Source organism: Alosa alosa, chromosome 17, assembly GCF_017589495.1.
Source record: "Alosa alosa isolate M-15738 ecotype Scorff River chromosome 17, AALO_Geno_1.1, whole genome shotgun sequence".
NCBI classification, from domain to species: Eukaryota; Metazoa; Chordata; class Actinopteri; order Clupeiformes; family Clupeidae; genus Alosa; species Alosa alosa.
The window spans coordinates 2,744,944-2,764,943 of NC_063205.1; the positions used below are offsets into that span (position 1 = coordinate 2,744,944).

Sequence of the window (20,000 nt, forward strand, 5' to 3'; positions counted from 1 at the left end):
GTTCGGACGAGTGTCCACTGCTGTCAGCTGTCCAGGATGAATGAAGACAGTGGATGCTGCAGTGGACCTTTTCATCTTAGTTTTGCTCCTGGTGACCTTTGAACCGCTGCTATTATCTGTGTGCTGATGACGTTACACAATGCACTGCAGAACTGCTGTACTTCAGAACACACCCACACACACCCACACACTGTCTCCAAACACTCACTAACTCAGTGTTACTGTAATGACACACACACATACACACACCCACACACTTACATACACACACACACACACACACACACACACATAAACACACACATAAACACACACACACACACACACACACGCACACACACGCACACACATACACACGCACACCCACACACATACCCCCCCTCACACACACAAGACCTGCAGACCTTATACTGACCTTATACGGACCTATGTGTGAACGACATACACGCACATTACAGAATCTCCATGTGGTTGTCGAGTGAGGGGTGGGGGCTTGTAGACTTCACAAGAGGCGACATATGACGCAGAATATATGCGGCCGCTGTCACAGCTGCTGTTTGTTTACAAAATGTATGCATTATGTAGGCTAAAGAAGAAAAATGTATTGTGCATAGGCTAATACTTAAGTAGTCACGTAAGTGTGCATACTTGAAGCTGACCTACAGTATTTGTATGTGTGCTTCAAATAAACACATTTATCTGTTATCAATGTTATGTAGCAGAATTACTATGGAACCCAAATCTGGTTTGCGTTGGAGAGAGCATGCACGAACTTCTAGGCTTTATGGTACCAGCCAATTCAGTTTTTTTTTTAAACAACAAACAAAATACTAACATAACAGTGAAGTGGTTCGTTTTTTCATGGTTTATTTTTCCAAAAGCATCCTCTCCCCATGTGTCTATTGCATTTAGACGTAAGGAGGGTTAGCGCTGGTTAGCGCTTTGGACTTGTAACCGGAGGGTTGCCGGTTCGGCTAAGGAGGGTTAGCGCTGGTTAGCGCTTCGGACTTGTAACCGGAGGGTTGCCGGTTCGAACCCCCGACCAGTAGGCACGGCTGAAGTGCCTTTGAGCAAGGCACCTCACTGCTCCCCGAGTGCCGCTGTTGATGCAGGCAGCTCACTGTGCTGGGATTAGTGTGTGCTTCACCTCACTGTGTGCTGAGTGTGTTTCACTAATTCACAGATTGGGATAAATGCAGAGATATATACTTATACTTATACTTAGGAGCTTGGAACAAAGTTGGGTTTTCTTAGTTTTCATTTTCTCTGGGCATATTCACTCTCAACAAATATCGGGCTCAGCAGTGAGGTCATGAGAAGGCTATCAATGAACAGAGACGTTGGCTAACAATTTATTAAATACTCCTGTTATTGTCAACAACGACGTCGTTGTAGGCTACTGCCTTTTCAGCGCCTTCTGCTTATGATGATTTGGTCTTCTGAATTCATTTGGCCTTGCCATGCAGTTGTAGTACAGCAACGTGTCTTGCCGTTCCCTTCATGTGTTCTATCACAACGCTGTCTGCCCTGATGGACAGTAGGTCTGGCTCTGTGATGTCTGTGTCCTTCCAGGTCGGAGATTTTCTGGACAGCACTATGCCACTCCATCATGACACTGGCATTTAAGTTTATTATTAGGGCATCATAAGTGCCCCCGCCACATGGACGCACGAAAGAAACGTCACCGACACGCCCTCTCACTAGGTGTGCATTTTAACCGCATGTTCTACGCTAAAGCAACCTCTGCCACAGCGTGTGTGTGGCATCGCTGGAAAAACCCTCTGTGTCCGTGTGTGTGTGTGTGTGTGTGTGTGTAACTATGTGTGTGCTTAACTTAAAAACTTAAAAATAGATGTCCAGGTGAACCTCAGCTTTGGCCAGTTCAACCAAGACCAAGATCATGGTCACTCTTCTCATGGCACATGTGGGTGCAGGCATTATACTGATACACTTGGGGTCATCTTGGGACACTTCCAACACACACACACACACACACACACGACTAAACTGTCTGATTGTCAGGTGTGTCTGATTACTGAACATGCCTAGCAAAGGGCATTAGGTCAGAGTTGACCGAACACACACACACACACACACACACACACACACACACACACACACTGAGGCAGTCTGAATAGTGTGTGTCTTGAACTCTTCTGTCATCCTTGAGTTTGCTATCAGTTGCAGATTACACACTCCAAAGGTTCTCTGTGCAGTTTAAAGCAACACCACAGCTATCAAAGTTCACCTTTCCTCTCCTCTTAACTGTATACAAATCTCTCCATGGTCTGGCCCCCACCTACCTGTCTGATCCTCTACACCACCATTCCCCTTCCAGAGCACTACGGTCAGCAGACCAACTGCGGCTGGAAGAACCCAGGGCGAGGCTGAAAACTAGGGGGGACAGCCCCTAGACTCTGGAACTGCCCCCCTGCCCCTCCACATCCGTTCAGCTCAGTCTCTAAATGTTTTTAAGTCCCTTTTAAAGACCCACCTCTTTTCACTTGCCTTTGGCTAGTGTCTCCTTTATGCCCCAGTGTTTAGTTTGAAATGTTCTTTTTCTGCTTTTCTTAATTTATTTGAACTGCAGCCCTTTTTGTTTTGTTTTTGTGCCTCCTGTTTTTATTTATTGCACTTTATTGTGAAGCACTTTGGTGCGGCTAAGCCGTCTGTAAATGCGCTTTATAAATAAATTTGACATTTGACATTGACATTGACCTTTCACCGACATTTATATTAGCCTATTGTGTGTGTGTATGGGGTACAATATGTGTTATTATCGTTGATCAGATCTTAAGTTAAGCTTTATGGCAGATGACTTTAATCACCTCTAGCCACCTCACCACAGGAACATAGAGATTCATGGAAATAGTGTGACCCAATAAATGATTGGCTTTGTGATGTCGTATTTCACACACTCAGGGAAATAACAGGACAGGCCCCTCACATTACAAAATGACCTTTTGCAAAACCCACTGGTCATCGCTGATGGTTTACTACCTTTTACGTTAGGTGTTTCATATGCAGCATATACATCAAATGGGGAAGAGTATACTTATACATACTAGCCTAGAAATCTAGACGCACCCTATAGCGGCAGCCAATGTAAGAGTATACTTATACATACTAGCCTAGAAATCTAGACGCACCCTATAGCGGCAGCCAATGTAAGAGTATACTTATACATACTAGCCTAGAAATCTAGACGCACCCTAGCGGCAGCCAATGTAATTTGCAGCCAGGGTCGCCTAGCAACTCTCTGTTGGCTTGTGAACTGGAAAACCAAACTCTGGTCAGGCCAATCACATTGTGTATAGAGTCAGTGGGCGGGCTTAACAGAATTGCGATGGTTCCACGTGAATTCCCTGCTACTGAACCTTGACAAGTAATATAAAATGTATAAGCTATGTGTTTTAAAACATTTATAACAAATATATATTAGACTATTATTTATTATTTTTAATATATTTTTGTTTTTCATCTTTTTATCCTGCACATCAAATGAATATTGACACACCCTCTTGCTTCCTACATGAATATAGGCCTAACCAATCTCTCTCTAGGGCTCAGTTAGATTTTTTAATCAGCAATCGTCCTGTCTAGGCATACTATTTTGTCTCTGATATTATGGTTTGTCCATATTGAGCAACCATCTGTCAAAGATTCTTTAGAACACCGTCTTTGCAACCTGACATTCTAATCATAGAAACAGGCATGAAAGGCAGTTTGCCGATTTAAAAATCTAACTGACAGTTGTTAGGATTTCTTAAGTTAAGATAAGATAGGAGGTCTGAGACAAGATAGGACACAGCCATGAGTTTAGGAACTGTTTCTGTAATAGGAAGATAGGAGTTTTCCTATCTTTGAAACTTAAGTTACAGTAAGATAGGACAAGCAGTTAGGATATTTTTCTGTAATAAAGCCCCTGGAGTCTACCTCTATGGAGAAATATGTGTCATTTTGGCATTGTTTTCCTGAAATATACAAGGTCTTCCCTGAAAATACATTGCCTGGATGGCAGTAAATGTTGCTCAAAACCTGTACACATCATTCCGAATTGATTGTGCCTTGCCAGATGTGCAAGATGCCCATGCCATAGGCACTAATGCACCTCCATACCACCACAGATGTGTAAAATGCAAATATATATTTTTTTTTCATGAAATAGTCAGATTTGTCATTTTCAACATCTGATATGTTGTCTGTCCTTTTTGCAGCTATGTATAAGTTTAGGAGATTTGCAGATTTTCACATTCTGTTTTTATTTGCATGTTACACAACATCCCAACTTTTTCTGTGTTGGGGTTGTGAATAAAAAGTTTCTAAAAATAGTTATGTCAAAATTAAAAAATATTTTAATAATGTCTGACATTATGTGGCTTTCAGGCGTTCATGTTTCGACCACTCAAGTCCTCTTTATAGGACGACCCGTACAGAATATTGGTCATCTTTATAGTACGACACATACAGAATATTGGTCATCGCTGATGGTTTACTACGTACACAAGAGCTTGGTCTAAAATGAAAGCTACCTAACATGCATTGAAATTGTGATGTGTCCATATCAGTCAGTGTAAAGAGTGTGTGTGTATGTGTGTTTGTGTGTGTGTGTTGCCATTCTGACAACTTATGCAATGCTGCATAATCTCTCTGCTTCCCAAAAATGAGAACATCATGGTTCTCTTGCAGGTGCCTGCTGCTCTGCATTAAGCTCATTTAATGAGCCTTAATTTCCCTGGGGTGTGTGTGTGTGTGTGAGAGTGGGGGGTGAGCTGTTCACAGGAGGGCAGGGGGTGGGGTGATGATCAGTATAAATGCAGGTGTGTGTGGAGCACACCTGCCAATGCGAGTGTGTGAGTCGGTGTGATGGGTGTGTGTGTCCAGAGGGCTGTCGCTGTCCTCCTGTTGCTGTGTGTGTGGACGTCAGTGGCGCGGCTCCGCGCTGACCCCACCGGCCGCCTCGTCCTGGGCTTCCAGGCGCCGCTTAACGCCTCGTTCCCGTTTAGCGCGCGACGCCTGGGCTCGGCTGCTACGCTGGCCGTCGAGAGGGTCAACTCCAACCGCGCGTTGCTAGGTAACCTGACGCTGGAGGTGGCCTTTGCGGACACCAGGTGTGATGCCAAGGCTGCACTCCGCTCCTTCATAGACCTGCACTGGGAGAGGAACATCTCTGCACTGTTTGGACCGCCATGCCCAGAGGAGGCTGAGGTGAGTTTTACACACACACACACACACACACACACACATACATACAAATACACACATGCACAGACACACACACACACACACATACACATACACATACACACACACACACACACACACACACACACACATACAAATACACACATGCACAGACACACACACATAAACACACACACACACACACACACACACACACACACACATACAGGGCATGAAATTGGCACCCACCCACATGCCAAATGCAGGTAACTTTTGTGATTGGCGGGTGAAACTGTCAATCTACCTGCCACGTTGGCGAGTAGCCAATAAGACTGAGCAAGTGTTGTGTTGTTGGCCAATCACGTAGCCTATTGTTTTTGTTAAGCAAGCCCGCCAAGCTGCCATTTTCTTGGATATTTGAAATAAAATGTGGCGGCATATAGCCGGGGTGAAGAGGCCGCTGGCTGTTACAGAAAAAGATGAGGACGACTCAAAAAAAGATAAAAAACAACGTTTTAATTTGAAATGGAAACTGGAGACTGGCTGGTGTATGACGATAAAACCGAAGAGATACATTGTAGTGATCAGTGAGATGATTGGCTGTTTGTATTTCTGTTATTTTCTATTCTACAAGTAAATGCCTGTCACACCATGTCAGATACAGTTGTAAGTCATTATAAAGGTCTAGTCATAAATGAGATTAAGTTGGTTAATAACTCGACAGGAGTTTAATTTGTATTCTGTACAAGTTCAAGAACCATTCTTATGCATTTTCTGAGTCATTCACCTTTATTTTAGGCAGGAAAAACTTTTGGCTGGTAAAAAACCTCTGTGGCAGGTGGAATTCAAAATCCACAAAGTGGCTGGTGACCAAAAAAGTTAACTTCAGGCCCTGCACACATACATACATACACATACATACACAAAAACACACATACACATACATACACAAAAACACACATACACATACACAGACACACACACATACATACACATACATACATCACACACACACAAACACATATATACACTCACACACACGCACATACGGTGTCTATAAAAAGTATTCACCCTCCTTTGGATATTTCCACTTGTACTGAGTTGTGTAAGTTGTCTTAAGTTAATGGAGTTCATGATCATAATAAAAGGATACACCAGGTTAAACTAGTTAGCCAGCTAACAGGTAATAGGCCTACACCAGTTAACTTACAGCTAGCTAAAGGAAGATATAGGCAGAGCCCGTTTACGGAGAACCGGATCACTCCCTATTAACTCCATTGTACCTGCAATCTGTTGCAGTTCCGCTAGGGGCGACTTAATAAGTGCAAAACAATGGGGTCTATTGAGCTAGACGGCTAAATTTGTCTCTTTCACCTGGTTGTTGTTGAAAAATCGAAGATTTGATTGTGGTTTCTGCAAGCTCACAATGGATTTTAGGTCAAAAGTTGAATGAACGAGTACTTACGTCCTTTCGATTTCTTACAGGTTGGGTCATTGTTGCCCACAACACACTAGCTGTCTGCTAATGAATGACATCATTGACGTATTTGAAAGGCTTTTTAGAACAAATAAGTGACTCAAAAAATATAATACTCAGCGGTGTGTATTTTCTCTGTCCCCTCTTTCGCATGCAACATTCAAATTTCTGGGCAAAAAATGATATCCTGAGAAAAGTGGATTTGAGGGGTACAGCTCCATAGCCCTCCATTAATTCTGCACTAATTCGTGAGCGCCCTCATGTGGAACCAGAAAAGGAACTGCAACCAGTTCAGAAACCGGAAGTTTCCTGAGAGTGGCGGTTCTCCCCTTATTAGACATTCTCTGATATAGGCGAACTGGTGTAACTAACTTCCAGTGAATTATGCTAAACTAGGCTAACTGGTGTATCTAACTTCCAGTGAATTATGCTAAGCTAGGCTAACTGGTGTATCTAACATCCAGTGAATTATGCTAAACTAGGCTAACTGGTGTATCTAACTTCCAGTGAATCATGCTAAGCTAGGCTAACTGGTGTAATTACTGTAACTTCCAGTGAATCATGCTAAGCTAGGCTAACTGGTGTAATTACTGTAACTTCCAGTGAATCATGCTAAGCTAGGCTAACAGTGTCCAACTGGATTATTGCACACACAGAGAAGTGAAGGGTTTGTAATACTCTCATGCAACTCTGGGGTAGTCTACATAAGTTGACGTGCTCCTTTCAGTTAATGGAGTTCATGTCTAAGGGCCGCTTTATATGAGAACGATTGCTAAGGAAGATGACAAAATATTTGATCATAAGTGCCTTTCGCTTACATCGGCACCGCTTCGGGCTTGAAGACGACAAATCTGAAGACTCCTTCCAGAGTGTAGAGTTTTGAAGACTAACTAGGTTATGCCTCTGTGATAAACGGGCTAAACCAAAGATCCTTGATTACCTCTCTGGCTAAACTGTCAAATTAGAATGTTCTGCTGACGCATCGAGTTCTATCACCCCACCACCCAGCGGGTCTGGAATATCCAATCAATCATCACATACCTTGCATCTTCATATAAACAAAGCATTTCCTGAGAATGCTCTTTAAAAAATAGAAGACGCAGACGCCACTCTCTGCTGCCTTTTTTATCACCGTGATAAACGTAGCCCGGAGATAAACGTGAGCTCGAGATGGGTGTGTCTAAGATGGGCGTGTGTGTGTGTGTCATGCGTCCAAGATGGGTGTGCGTGCAGGTGTCATGCGTTAAGATGGTGTGTGCGTGTGTGTGTGTCATGTCTAAGATGGGTGTTTGTGTGTGATAAACCAGGTTGCTGATACAAGGATACAAGGATACAAGGAAGTTTATTGTCACATGCATATAGTTACTGGAAGACTATATACAACTGATGCGTATAAACAACTGATGCGTGTTTATGTGTGATAAACACTGAGACTGTATGTTTATGTGTGATAAGCCTGGCTGGTGATGTGTGGATGTGTGTGTGTGTGTGTGTGTGTGTGTGTGTGTGTGTGTGTGTGTGTCAGGTCACAGGCCTTCTCGCTTCCTGCTGGGACATCCCCATATTTGGCTTCGTGGGCCAGTCTCAGAAAATGGACAATGCTGCCGTCTACGACACCTACATCAAGGTGGTCCCCCCGCTCAAGAGGATTGGTGAGGTCCTGGTCAAGGCTCTAGACTTTTTTGGGTGGAACCATGTTGCGTTGTTGGGGGGTGGTGCGGACTCCAACTCGTGGAACAGGGTGGACGCGTTGTGGAAGGCCGTGGAGGAGGAGCTACAGGAGAGCAAGACTGTGACAGCAGCCGTCAAGTTCGACACCAGCAACGATGCACTCGTCCAGAAAAACATCAGATACATAGCAACCGTCGCTAGGGGTATCATCTCAACACACACACACACACACACACGCACACACAGAACCAAACACTGTGTGTAGTTTGTGACATTTTACAGAATTTGATAACTAGTTCACCAATTTTGTATGTAATGACTCAAGCAATGAAATGCATCCATAAGTATAGTTCATCTTGACTGACATGACAAAGCAGCTGATACTTGTTCAAAAGCATTTGCAATTTGTTCAGAGGAAAGGAGAAATTGCTACTATGATGTGCACAAATGACTAAATGTTGTGGAGGTTGAACTAATAGTTATGAGAATTTTCATTCTGATCTGAGAAAAGCACCAAAGCGACTGAGAAAAACTGTAAGATGTATGTGAGCGTTCCTGTTTCACAGAGTAGCCTGTGTGTTTCAGGGTGCCTAGTAAAAAAGATAGATAGATAGATAGATAGATAGATAGATAGATAGATACATAGATAGATAGATACATAGATAGATAGATAGATAGATAGATAGATAGATACTTTATTGATTCCTAAGGGGATTTGTACGTGTCGCTCAATTTGTATTTGTAAGTGTGTGTGTGTGTGTTCACATGTGTGTGCGTGTGTGTGTGCGTGTGTTTACGTGTGTGTGTGTGTGTGTGTGTTTACATGTGTGTGTGTGTGTGTGTGTGTTTACATGTGTGTGTGTGTATGTGGGAATGTGTGTGTTTACATGTGTGTGTTTTGTGTGTACATGTATGTGTGTGTTCACATGTGTGTGTGTGTGTGTGTGTGTGTTTCTGCCCTGCAGTGATCGTGGTGTTGACCAATGCGGAGGACTCTACTGCCCTGTTCCAGGAGGCGCAGTGGCAGGGCTTGATGTCGGGCGAGTACGTCTTCATCCTCGTCCAGCAGTTTGAGGTCAGTGGCAGTCTGGTGAGTCGTCACGAACGCCAGGCGCACCTGAGACGTCCCGTAGCTGAGACGTCACCTGCACAGCCACCTCCATGAGTATGACTGTTCTGATCCGACACTGTGACTCAGTAACACAATCAAACAAACACAACAACAAAGCATGCCACCCTCTGTGCCTCCACACACCAGACTAAGACACGGCATTGCACTCATGTGGCTCAAATTAATGCATGTTAACTACTGTATAATATGCTATTTCACGTGCAGTTATATAGCCTGGATGCTGGTATGCATTGCACACAATGTAAAGCTTTCATGAAAGTCTCAGAGCAGGATACCATAGTTTGGTTGCTGTGCAATATTTCCTCATGATAAGGGAACATCATATCGTCTTATACTTAAATAATGGCACAAGTCAATTTTGACAAACATTTTGTTTTGCCTTAATCATCATCACTCAATTTTTTTGGTTAACTTTTTTGTGTTTTCTGAAAAATCTGGAAAAAAAGACTTATGCCATTATTTTAGGAAGGTGACGATATGGAAATATCTTTCTATTAATAATACTCAAAGGTTGCTTCTGCAAAACTCTTTGTGATATGGCTGTGAGCCAAAAGAGTTCCACACAGGTCTTTGTGGGTTCTAAGCAGACCTTTTAATAGTGCCAAGAAACATCTGAAAGGATTGTTTCCATTGTTCTTATCATGGATGTGCTAAATGTTCTGTTTAAACCTGGATGATATAAGGTAACAGTGGAACTCTTTTGGGAACCTTTTGGCTGTCAGCTTCTTGGCAAAGAGACCTGGAGGAACCTTTAAGGTTTCTCTTTAGAACCAAAGGGGAACTGGAGGAACCCTTAAGGCTCCCCTGTAGACCCAGAGTAGAACTACAAAGCCTCCATAGTTACCTGCTTTGCATGTAGGCCTACTGTACTTTCTCAGAGATGTTCTTATAAGGATTGGATGACTCTCTTTAGAACCAGGGAAGAACTAAGAGAACCTTCAGGAGAATTCAGCCATTTTTCAACTTGAGCCAACTGCTAGATGTCTTTACTGTAGGTCCTTTCATTAGGGACAAAAAACAATGCATATCTGTTCAATATTGAGCTAGCTAAACTAGCAGGCTAAGCACCTACAGTGGGGGCTTAGACTAACGTCAACTTCATATGGGGGCATAGACTAACGTCAACTTCATATGGGGGCATAGTAGGCTAACGTCAACTTCATATGGGGGCATAGTAGGCTAACATCAACTTCATGGAGGGCATAGGCTAATGTCAACTTCATATGGGGGCTAAGTTTCTTTCTTGTGTTGGAAGGCATATGTAAATCTCAATAGGGATCCAGTCCATGGACACTTGTAATGTTGAGCCTTGTTAGTGGCCAAACAGCAGTTTACTTTGATGATAGCCATTATAGTCAACTGTTCCTTTACAAACGTGCTGCTGGTTTTAGCAAGCTAGCTAGTTTAAAATAAAATGGATTTCTGTTGTTTTTGTCCCTAATGAAAGTACTCGCAGACATCTAACTACAGGGCCCCAGGCTGAAAAAAAAAGCAGAAATTGCCCTTGAAGGTTCCCCTGTAGACCCAGAGTAGAACTACAAAGTCTATGTTCACCTGTTGCTTAGCACATACCGTAGATCCACAAACAAGCTCTTTAAGGACTGTTTGGATGTCAGCTGATTCCTGTACTAGCAACCAATCACATCTCTTTATTAAGCTAGAACTACAGCCTATTAAACCAGACTAACCAGACATTTCTAGCTCTTGTGTCTATCAGCTGGTCTCTGATGCTCCTCTATCAGCTGGTATCTGATGCTGTTCCACCGGCTGGTCTCTGCTGCTGGTCTATCAGCTGGTTTATAAGCAGGTCTCTGATGCTGGTCTATCAGCTGGACTCTGCTGCTGGTCTATCAGCTGGTCTCTGCTGCTGTTCCACCGGCTGGTCTCTGCTGCTGGTCTATCAGCTGGTTTATGAGCAGGTCTCTGATGCTAGTCTATCAGCTGGACTCTGCTGCTGGTCTATCAGCTGGTCTCTGCTGCTGGTCTATCAGCTGGTCTCTGCTGCTGGTCTATCAGCTGGTTTATGAGCAGGTCTCTGATGCTGGTCTATCAGCTGGACTCTGCTGCTGGTCTATCAGCTGGTCTCTGCTGCTGGTCTATCAGCTGGTCTCTGCTGCTGGTCTATCAGCTGGTTTATAAGCAGGTCTCTGATGCTGGTCTATCAGCTGGACTCTGCTGCTGGTCTATCAGCTGGTCTCTGCTGCTGGTCTATCAGCTGGTCTCTGTGTGGATTAAAAAGCTGGTGTCTCATGCTTCAGGACAACCTGTGGAAGTGTGCCTTGAGTAAGGACGGAGACCAGAGCTCTGCGCGGGCCTTCGGCATGGTCTTCGTCATCGCCCAGAAGACCTACGAGGGCTACGAGTACTATGACTTCTTCCAGCAGGTCCACGCCAGGTTGACTGATGCCCCATTCCACAGCAACCTGACCTCTGAGGTAGAGGTAGGTAACACAGGAGAGACAGACACCACTTTCTCTCTCTCTCTCACACACACACACACACACACACACATTCAGAACTCCTTATAAATCATTAAGTTAGTAGTGGCATAAGTTAGCATAGTGTTGCAATATGAGGTTTGTGTGTGTGTGAACAGGTGAGTTCTGTATGCCGTGCCTGCATGGCCTTGGTCTTCTATGCATCATGGGGCTGAAGGGGAGTGTGTGTGTGTGTGTGTGTGTGTGTGAACAGGTGAGTTCATTACCTGCATTAGCTTCTATGCATGGGCCTGAAGCATGTGTGTGTGAACAGGTGAGTTCTTATGCAGGTGCCATGGGGCTAAGCCATGGGGCTGAAGGAGGTGTGTGTGTGTGTGTGTGTGTGTGTGTGTGTGTGTGTGTGTGTGTGTGTGAACAGGTGAGTTCTTATGCCTGCATGACGAACAAGTGAGTGTTCCATGTATGGGGCTGAAGGGTGGTGTGTGTGTGTGTGTGTGTGTGTGTGAACAGGTGAGTTAAGTATGCATGGCGATGGTCTTCTGCATGAGGTGTGTGTGTGTGTGTGTGTGTGTGAACAGTGCTTCTGTATGCGCCCATGGGGCTGAAGGTGAGGTGTGTGTGTGTGTGTGTGTGTGTGAACAGGTGAGTTCTTATGCAGCGTACCTGCATGACGCAGTGCTTCTGTACGCCATGGGGCTGAAGGAGGTGTGTGTGTGTGTGTGTGTGTGTGTGTGAACAGGTGAGTTCGTATGCAGCGTACCTGCATGACGCAGTGCTTCTGTACGCCATGGGGCTGAAGGAGTGTGTGTGTGTGTGTGTGTGTGTGTGAACAGGTGAGTTCTTATGCAGCGTACCTGCATGACGCAGTGCTTCTGTACGCCATGGGGCTGAAGGAGGTGTGTGTGTGTGTGTGTGTGTGTGTGTGAACAGGTGAGTTCGTATGCAGCGTACCTGCATGACGCAGTGCTTCTGTACGCCATGGGGCTGAAGGAGGTGTGTGTGTGTGTGTGTGTGTGTGTGTGTGTGTGTGAACAGGTGGGGTTAATTATGCAAGCGATACCTGCATGGCCCTTGGTGCTTGTATGCATCATGGGGCTGAAGGAGGTGTGTGTGTGTGTGTGTGTGTGTGTGTGTGTGTGTGAACAGGTGAGTTCTTATGCAGCGTACCTGCATGACGCAGTGCTTCTGTACGCCATGGGGCTGAAGGAGGTGTGTGTGTGTGTGTGTGTGTGTGTGTGAACAGGTGAGTTCGTATGCAGCGTACCTGCATGGCCCGATACCTGCATGCATGGGGCTGGAGGAGGTGTGTGTGTGTGTGTGAACAGGTGTGGGGCTGAAGGAGGTGTGTGTGTGTGGGGCTGTGTGTGTGTGTGTGTGTGTGAACAGGTGAGTTCGTATGCAGCGTGCCTGCATGGCCTTGTGTGGATACCTGGGGTAGGTGTGTGTGTGTGTGTGTGTGTGTGTGGACAGGTGAGTTTGTATGCAAGCGTGCCTTCTTGATCTTCTATGCCATGGGGCTGAAGGAGGTGTGTGTGTGTGTGTGTGTGTGTGTGTGTGTGTGTGTGTGTGAACAGGTGAGTTCGTATGCAGCGTACCTGCATGACGCCTTGCTTCTGTATGCATACATGAGACTTGTGTATGTGTGTGCAGTTAACATGGGGCTGAAGGAGGTGTGTGTGTTGTTAGTGTGAACAAGGTGAGTTAAGTATGCAAGCATTACCTGCATGGCCTTAGTCTTCTATGCATACATAGGACAGAAAAAGGGCTGAAGTGTGTGTGTGTGTGTGTGTGTGTGTGTGTGTGTGTGAACAAGGTGAGTTTAGTATGCAAGCGTACCTGCATGGCCTTGCAGTGCTTCTATGCATACATGGGGCTGAAGGAGGTGTGTGTGTGTGTGTGTGTGTGAACAGGTGAGTTTGTATGCAAGCGATACCTGCATGGCTGTGTGAGTGCTTCTATGCATACATGGGGCTGAAGGGTGTGTGTGTGTGTGTGTGTGTGTGTGTGTGTGTGTGAACAGGTGAGTTAGGTATGCAGCATTACCTGCATGGCCCTTAGTGCTTCTATGCAGCCATGGGGCTGAAAGGAGGTGTGTGTGTGTGTGTGTGTGTGTGTTGTGTGTGAACAGGTGGAGTTACATGCAAGATACCTGCATGGCCCTTGTAGTGCTTCTATGCGATCATGGGGCTGAAGGAGGTGTGTGGTGTGTGTGTGTGTGTGTGTGTGTGTGTGTGTGTGTGAACAGGTGGGGTTCATTATGCAAGCATTACCACCATGGCCAGTTAGTGCTTCTATGCATACATGGGGCTGAAGAGGTGTGTGTGTGTGTGTGTGTGTGTGAACAGGTGAGGTTAAGTATGCAGCGTACCTGCATGGCCTTGGTCTTTCTATGCATACATGGGGCTGAAAGGAGGTGTGTGTGTGTGTGTGTGTGTGTGTGTGTGTTTGTATACAAGGTGATACCTGTTTGTATGCAGTCTCTATGCCTGCATGGCCCTGTGAAGAGGAGGTGTGTGTGTGTGTGTGTGTGTGTGTGTGTGTGTGTGTGTGAACAGTGAGTTTTACATGCAGCGATACCTGCATGTTAGTCTTCTATGCTGTCATGGGGCTGAAGAGGAGGGTGTGTGTATGTGTGTGAACAGGTGAGTTAAATTATGCAAGATACCTGCATGGCCTTTATGCTTCTATGCATACATGGGGCTGAAAGGAGGTGTGTGTGTTAGTGTGAACAGGGTGGGAGTTTGTATGCAAGCGTGCCTGCATGGCCTTGTGAGTGCTTCTATGCATACATGGGGCTGGAAGGAGGGTGTGTGTGTGTGTGTGTGTGTGTGTGTGTGTGTGTGTGTGAACAGAACGGGTGAGGTATGCATTGCGATACCTGCATGCCCTTGTGCTTCACCAATACGCCATGAGGGCTGGAGGAGGGGTGTGTGTGTGTGTGGTGTGTGTGTGTGTGTGTGTGTGAACAAGGTGGGTTCTTATGCAGCGATACCCTGCATGGCCTGTGTGAAAGATGCTTCTATGCATCATGGGGCTGGGGAGGTGTGTGTGTGTGTGTGTGTGTGTGTGAACGTTGTGGGAACAGGTTAGGTTAAGTATGCAGCGTACCTGCATGACGCAGTGCTTCTGTACGCCATGGGGCTGAAGGAGGTGTGTGTGTGTGTGAACAGGTGAGTTCGTATGCAGCGTACCTGCATGACGCAGTGCTTCTGTACGCCATGGGGCTGAAGGGCAGGTGTGTGGTGTGTGTGTGTGAACTTCTTATCGTACCTGCAGTCTTCTGGGGCTGAAGGAGGAATTAATGTGTGTGTGTGTGGTAGTAGTAGTGTGAACAAGGTGAGTTCGTATGCAGTACCTGCATGGCCTTGGTCTTCTGTGCATCATGGGGCTGAAGGAGGGTGTGTGTGTGTGTGTGTGTGTGTGTGTGTGTGTGTGTATTATTGTATGAACATGGCCTTGAGGCTTTATGTATGCATGGGGCTGAAGGAGGTGTGTGTATGTGTGTTGAACAGGTGAGTTAGTATGCAAGCATTACCTGCATGGGTGCTTCTATGCATACATGGGGGTGTGTGTGTGTGTGTGTGTTGGTGTGAACAGGTGGAGTTAGGTATCTGCGATACCTGCATGGCCCTTGAGTCTTCTATGCATCCATGGGGCTAGGAGGTGTGTGTGTGTGTGTGTGTGTGTGTGTGTGTGTGTGAACAGGTGAGTTTGTATGCAGCGTACCTGCATGACGCAGTGCTTCTGTACGCCATGGGGCTGAAGGAGGTGTGTGTGTGTGTGTGTGTGTGAACAGGTGAGTTAAGTATGCAATGATACCATGGCCTTAGTGGTGCTTCTGTCATGCATGGGGCTGAAAGGAGGTGTGTGGTGTATGTGTGTGTGTGTGTGTGTGTGTGTGTGAACAGGTGAGGTTTATGCAGCATTACCTGCATGGCCCTTGAGTAACTTCTGTGCGCCATGGGGGCTGAAGGAAGGTGTGTGTGTGTGTGTGTGTGTGTGTGTGTGTGAACAGGTGAGTTCATTGTGCAGGCCGTGCCTGCATGGCCCTTGAATGGCTTCTGCTTCTGTCGTCATGGGGCTGAAGGAGGAGGTGTGTATTGTGTGTGTGTGTGTGTGTGTGTGTGAACAGGTGAGTTAGGTATGCAGCATACCTGCATGCCCTTGTAGTCTTCTATGCATGGGGCTGGAATGGGTGTGTGTGTGTGTGTGTGTGTGTGTGTGTGTGTGAACAGGTGAGTTTTGTATGCAGCTACCTGCATGGCCTTGGTGCTTCTATGCATACATGGGGCTGAAGGTGTGTGTGTGTGTGTGTGTGTGTGTGAACAGGTGAGTTTATGCAGCGATACCTGCATGGCCTTGAAGTGCTTCTATGCATCATGGGGCTGAAGGGAGGGTGTGTGTGTGTGTGTGTGTGTGTGTGTGTGTGTGTGAACAGGTGAGTTTGTATGCAGCGTACCTGCATGACGCAGTGCTTCTGTACGCCATGGGGCTGAAGGAGGTGTGTGTGTGTGTGTGTGTGTGTGTGTGTGAACAGGTGAGTTAGGCATGCAGTACCTGCATGGCCTTGTGAGTGCTTCTATGCATACATGGGGCTATGAAGGAGGTGGTGAGCGATGGCAAGGACCCACGAGATGGACGAGAAGTCCTCAAGAGACTGAAACGGAAAAGGGCTGACATCAGCTTTCAGGGTAACACACACACACACACACATGCACACCCACCAGTAAACCAAACACTATTAATAATTAAACACACATGTGAATGTGTGTGTCCATGAGGTGAGGTCATAGGGTCGCTGATCGGGTCAGTGTGTCAGAACTGACCATCTCCCTCTCCATTCCAGGAGCGTCCGGACTGGTCCACTTTGATGCGGAGGGGGAGAGGAATATGGACTACTCCCTGTACGACCTGCAGCCCGATGGGGACTCCACCAAGTTTGTGTCCGTGCTGGACTTCGACAGTCAAACTAAGGTCTTCAGGTCAGGCAGTGGGATTTGTTTATGTTTATTTATATATTTGTTTCACTGTTTACTTGTTGTTGTTTTGGGTGGTGTTGATGTGACGTGTTGTTGTGCGTCGCAGGCAGACGCCCAGGTTCATGTCAGTGTTCTGGCCAATGGGAAAGCTTCCTTCTGACAACCCACTCTGTGGTTTCAACAACGAGCTCTGTGAATGGCTGTACAATGGTAAAGCTCCACGTAACCATGAAACACACACACACACACACACACACACACACACACACACACACAGACTCTTACCCAGAGGTGATTATTTAAATCTGCCCAAGGAAGAGAGTTATCACCTTCATTGGATCTGATGTCTGGTGCACACACACACACACACACACACACACACACACAAACACACGGCTCTGATGTCTGGTGCACACACACACACACACACACGGCTCTGATGTCTGGTGCACACACACACACACACACACAGCTCTGATGTCTGGTGCACACACACACACACAGCTCTGATGTCTGGTGCACACACGTGCACACACACACACACACACACACGGCTCTGATGTCTGGTGCACACACACACACACGGCTCTGATGTCTGGTGCACACACACACACAGGCTCTGACACACACCGGCTCACAGTGTCTGGTGCACACCTGCACACACACACACAGCTCTGATGTCTGGTGCACACACACACACACACAGCTCTGATGTCTGGTGCACACACGTGCACACACACACACACACACACACACACACACACGGCTCTGATGTCTGGTGCACACACACACACACGGCTCTGATGTCTGGTGCACACACACACACACACGGCTCTGATGTCTGGTGCACACACACACACACACACAGGGCTCTGATGTCTGGTGCGTGGTTGCTCCAGATAAGGTGACGGTGGTCCTGTTGGTGCTGCTGCCTCTGATGGGTGGAGCTGCCCTGCTCTTCATCACTGTCCTCACCCTCCAGAAGGTCCGTCTCCAGGGGCGACTGGACGACGAGCGCTGGTGGCAGATCGCCTACAGCGACATCACCATCATCAGAGAGCCCAAGGTGAGAGAGAGCGGGGGACTGAAGTGAAATGACAGGTGATAAAACCACAGGTGAACCTACAGTACAGGTGAGAGAGAATGGAGGATGGAAATAAATAGATAGATAGATAGATAGATAGATAGATACTTTATTGATCCCCAAGGGAAAGAAGAAATGACAGGTGATAAAACCACAGGTGAACCTATAGGTGAGAGAGAGCGGGGGATTGAAGTGAAATGACACGACAGGTGAACCTACAGGTGGGAGGGCTGAAGTGAAGAAAATACAATCACTGGTGAAACTACATGAGTATACTGACAGATGAAGTGTGTGTGTGTGTGTAATATGGTTTCAAGATGAAGAGAAATGATGATGATGATGATATTGATATTATCTTCTACATGAAATTATACTGACAGATGGGGTATTATTATTATTGATGATGTCTAATAATCAATGATGATATTGATGTGGTGTGTGTTATTATTGTACACATGGAGTAATACTGACAGATGAAGTGTGTGTGTGTTATGTGTGTGTACACATGGGTATACTGACAGATGAGATGTGTGTTGTGTGTGTTATTATTATTATTATTATTATGATATGTGTACACATGGGTATACTGACAGATGAAGTGTGTGTGTGTGTGTGTGTGTGTACACATGGGTATATACTGATATTATTGACAGATGAAGTGTGTGTTGTGTATACTGACAGATGTGTGTGTGTGTGTGTGTGTGTGTACACATGGGTATACTGACAGATGAAGTGTGTGTGTGTGTGTGTGTGTGTGTGTGTGTGTGTGTACACATGGGTATACTGACAGATGAAGTGTGTGTGTGTGTGTGTGTGTGTGTGTGTGTGTGTGTGTGTGTGTGGCACACATATACTGACAGATGAAGTGTGTGTGTGTGTGTGTGTGTGTGTGTGTGTGTGTGTGTGTGTGTGTGTGTGTGTACACATGGGTATACTGACAGATGAAGTGTGTGTGTGTGTGTGTGTGTGTGTGTGTGTGTGTATTTTATGGGTATACTGACAGATGAGCTACAGGTACACAACCAACAGCAGAAAGTAAACATTTCAATATTTACACATATTGAGATGATTCAAATCGAGAGGTGTAGAGAAAGTCAGTCAGTCAATCATGAGAAAGGGCATAAAAGATTGAGACTTTGATCTGTGTGTGTGTGTGTATGCGTGCGTGCGTGCGTGTGTACATGTGTGTGTGCGTGTGTGTGTGTGCGTGCTTGCGGTGCGTGCGTGCGGTGTGTGTGTGTGCGTGCGTGTGTGGTGTGTGTGTGTGTGTGCGTGCGTGCGTGCGTGCGTGCGTGCGTGTGTGCATGTGTGTGTGTGTGTGTGCGTGCGTGCGTGCGTGTGTACAGTGTGTGTGTGTGTGTGTGTGTGTGTGTGTGTGTGTGTGTGTGTACACATGGTATACTGACAGATGAAGTGTGTGTGTGTGTGTGTGTGTGTGTGTGTGTGTGTGTACACATGGGTATACTGACAGATGAAGTGTGTGTGTGTGTGTGTGTGTGTACACATGGGTATACTGACAGATGAAGTGTGTGTGTGTGTGTGTGTGTGTGTGTGTGTGTGTGTACACATGGGTATACTGACAGATGATGTGTGTGTGTGTGTGTGTGTGTGTGTGTGTGTGTGTGTGTGTATACATGGGTATATGACAGATGTGTGTGTGTGTGTGTGTGTGTGTGTGTGTGTACACATGGGTATACTGACAGATGAAGTGTGTGTGTGTGTGTGTGTGTGTGTGTACATGGGTATACTGACAGATGGTGTGTGTGTGTGTGTGTGTGTGTGTGTGTGTACACATGGGTATACTGACAGATGAAGTGTGTGTGTGTGTGTGTGTGTGTGTGTGTGTGTACACATGGGTATACTGACAGAGGAGCTACAGGTACACAACCAACAGCAGAAAGTAAACATTTCAATATTTACACATATTGAGATGATTCAAATCGAGAGGTGTAGAGAAAGTCAGTCAGTCAATCATGAGAAGGGCATAAAAAGGTGAGACTTTGATCTGTGTGTGTGTGTGTGTATCGTCGCGTGC

The 20,000-nt window shown here is 46.0% G+C and overlaps 2 protein-coding genes across 2 annotated transcripts in view; one reads left to right on the forward strand and one right to left on the reverse strand.

Moving 5' to 3' along the window:
* acsl5 (acyl-CoA synthetase long chain family member 5) overlaps window positions 1-82 on the reverse strand; it is a 35,416-nt gene extending 35,334 nt beyond the window's left edge. The window contains exon 1 of the mRNA XM_048267352.1: window positions 1-82. This exon is cut by the window's left edge and continues 23 nt beyond it. The gene's annotated coding sequence lies outside the window, so the exon portion shown is untranslated.
* A 4,592-nt stretch (window positions 83-4,674) lies between these two features.
* The window catches only part of gucy2g (guanylate cyclase 2g), a 41,691-nt gene continuing 26,365 nt past the window's right edge, over window positions 4,675-20,000 (forward strand). The window contains exons 1-10 of the mRNA XM_048268764.1: window positions 4,675-4,689; window positions 4,885-5,208; window positions 8,187-8,535; window positions 9,298-9,422; window positions 11,723-11,905; window positions 12,545-12,607; window positions 16,509-16,593; window positions 16,749-16,884; window positions 16,988-17,091; window positions 17,781-17,947. Coding sequence (XP_048124721.1) covers window positions 4,675-4,689; window positions 4,885-5,208; window positions 8,187-8,535; window positions 9,298-9,422; window positions 11,723-11,905; window positions 12,545-12,607; window positions 16,509-16,593; window positions 16,749-16,884; window positions 16,988-17,091; window positions 17,781-17,947 — 1,551 coding nt within the window. The remainder of the gene's footprint in view (window positions 4,690-4,884; window positions 5,209-8,186; window positions 8,536-9,297; window positions 9,423-11,722; window positions 11,906-12,544; window positions 12,608-16,508; window positions 16,594-16,748; window positions 16,885-16,987; window positions 17,092-17,780; window positions 17,948-20,000) is intronic.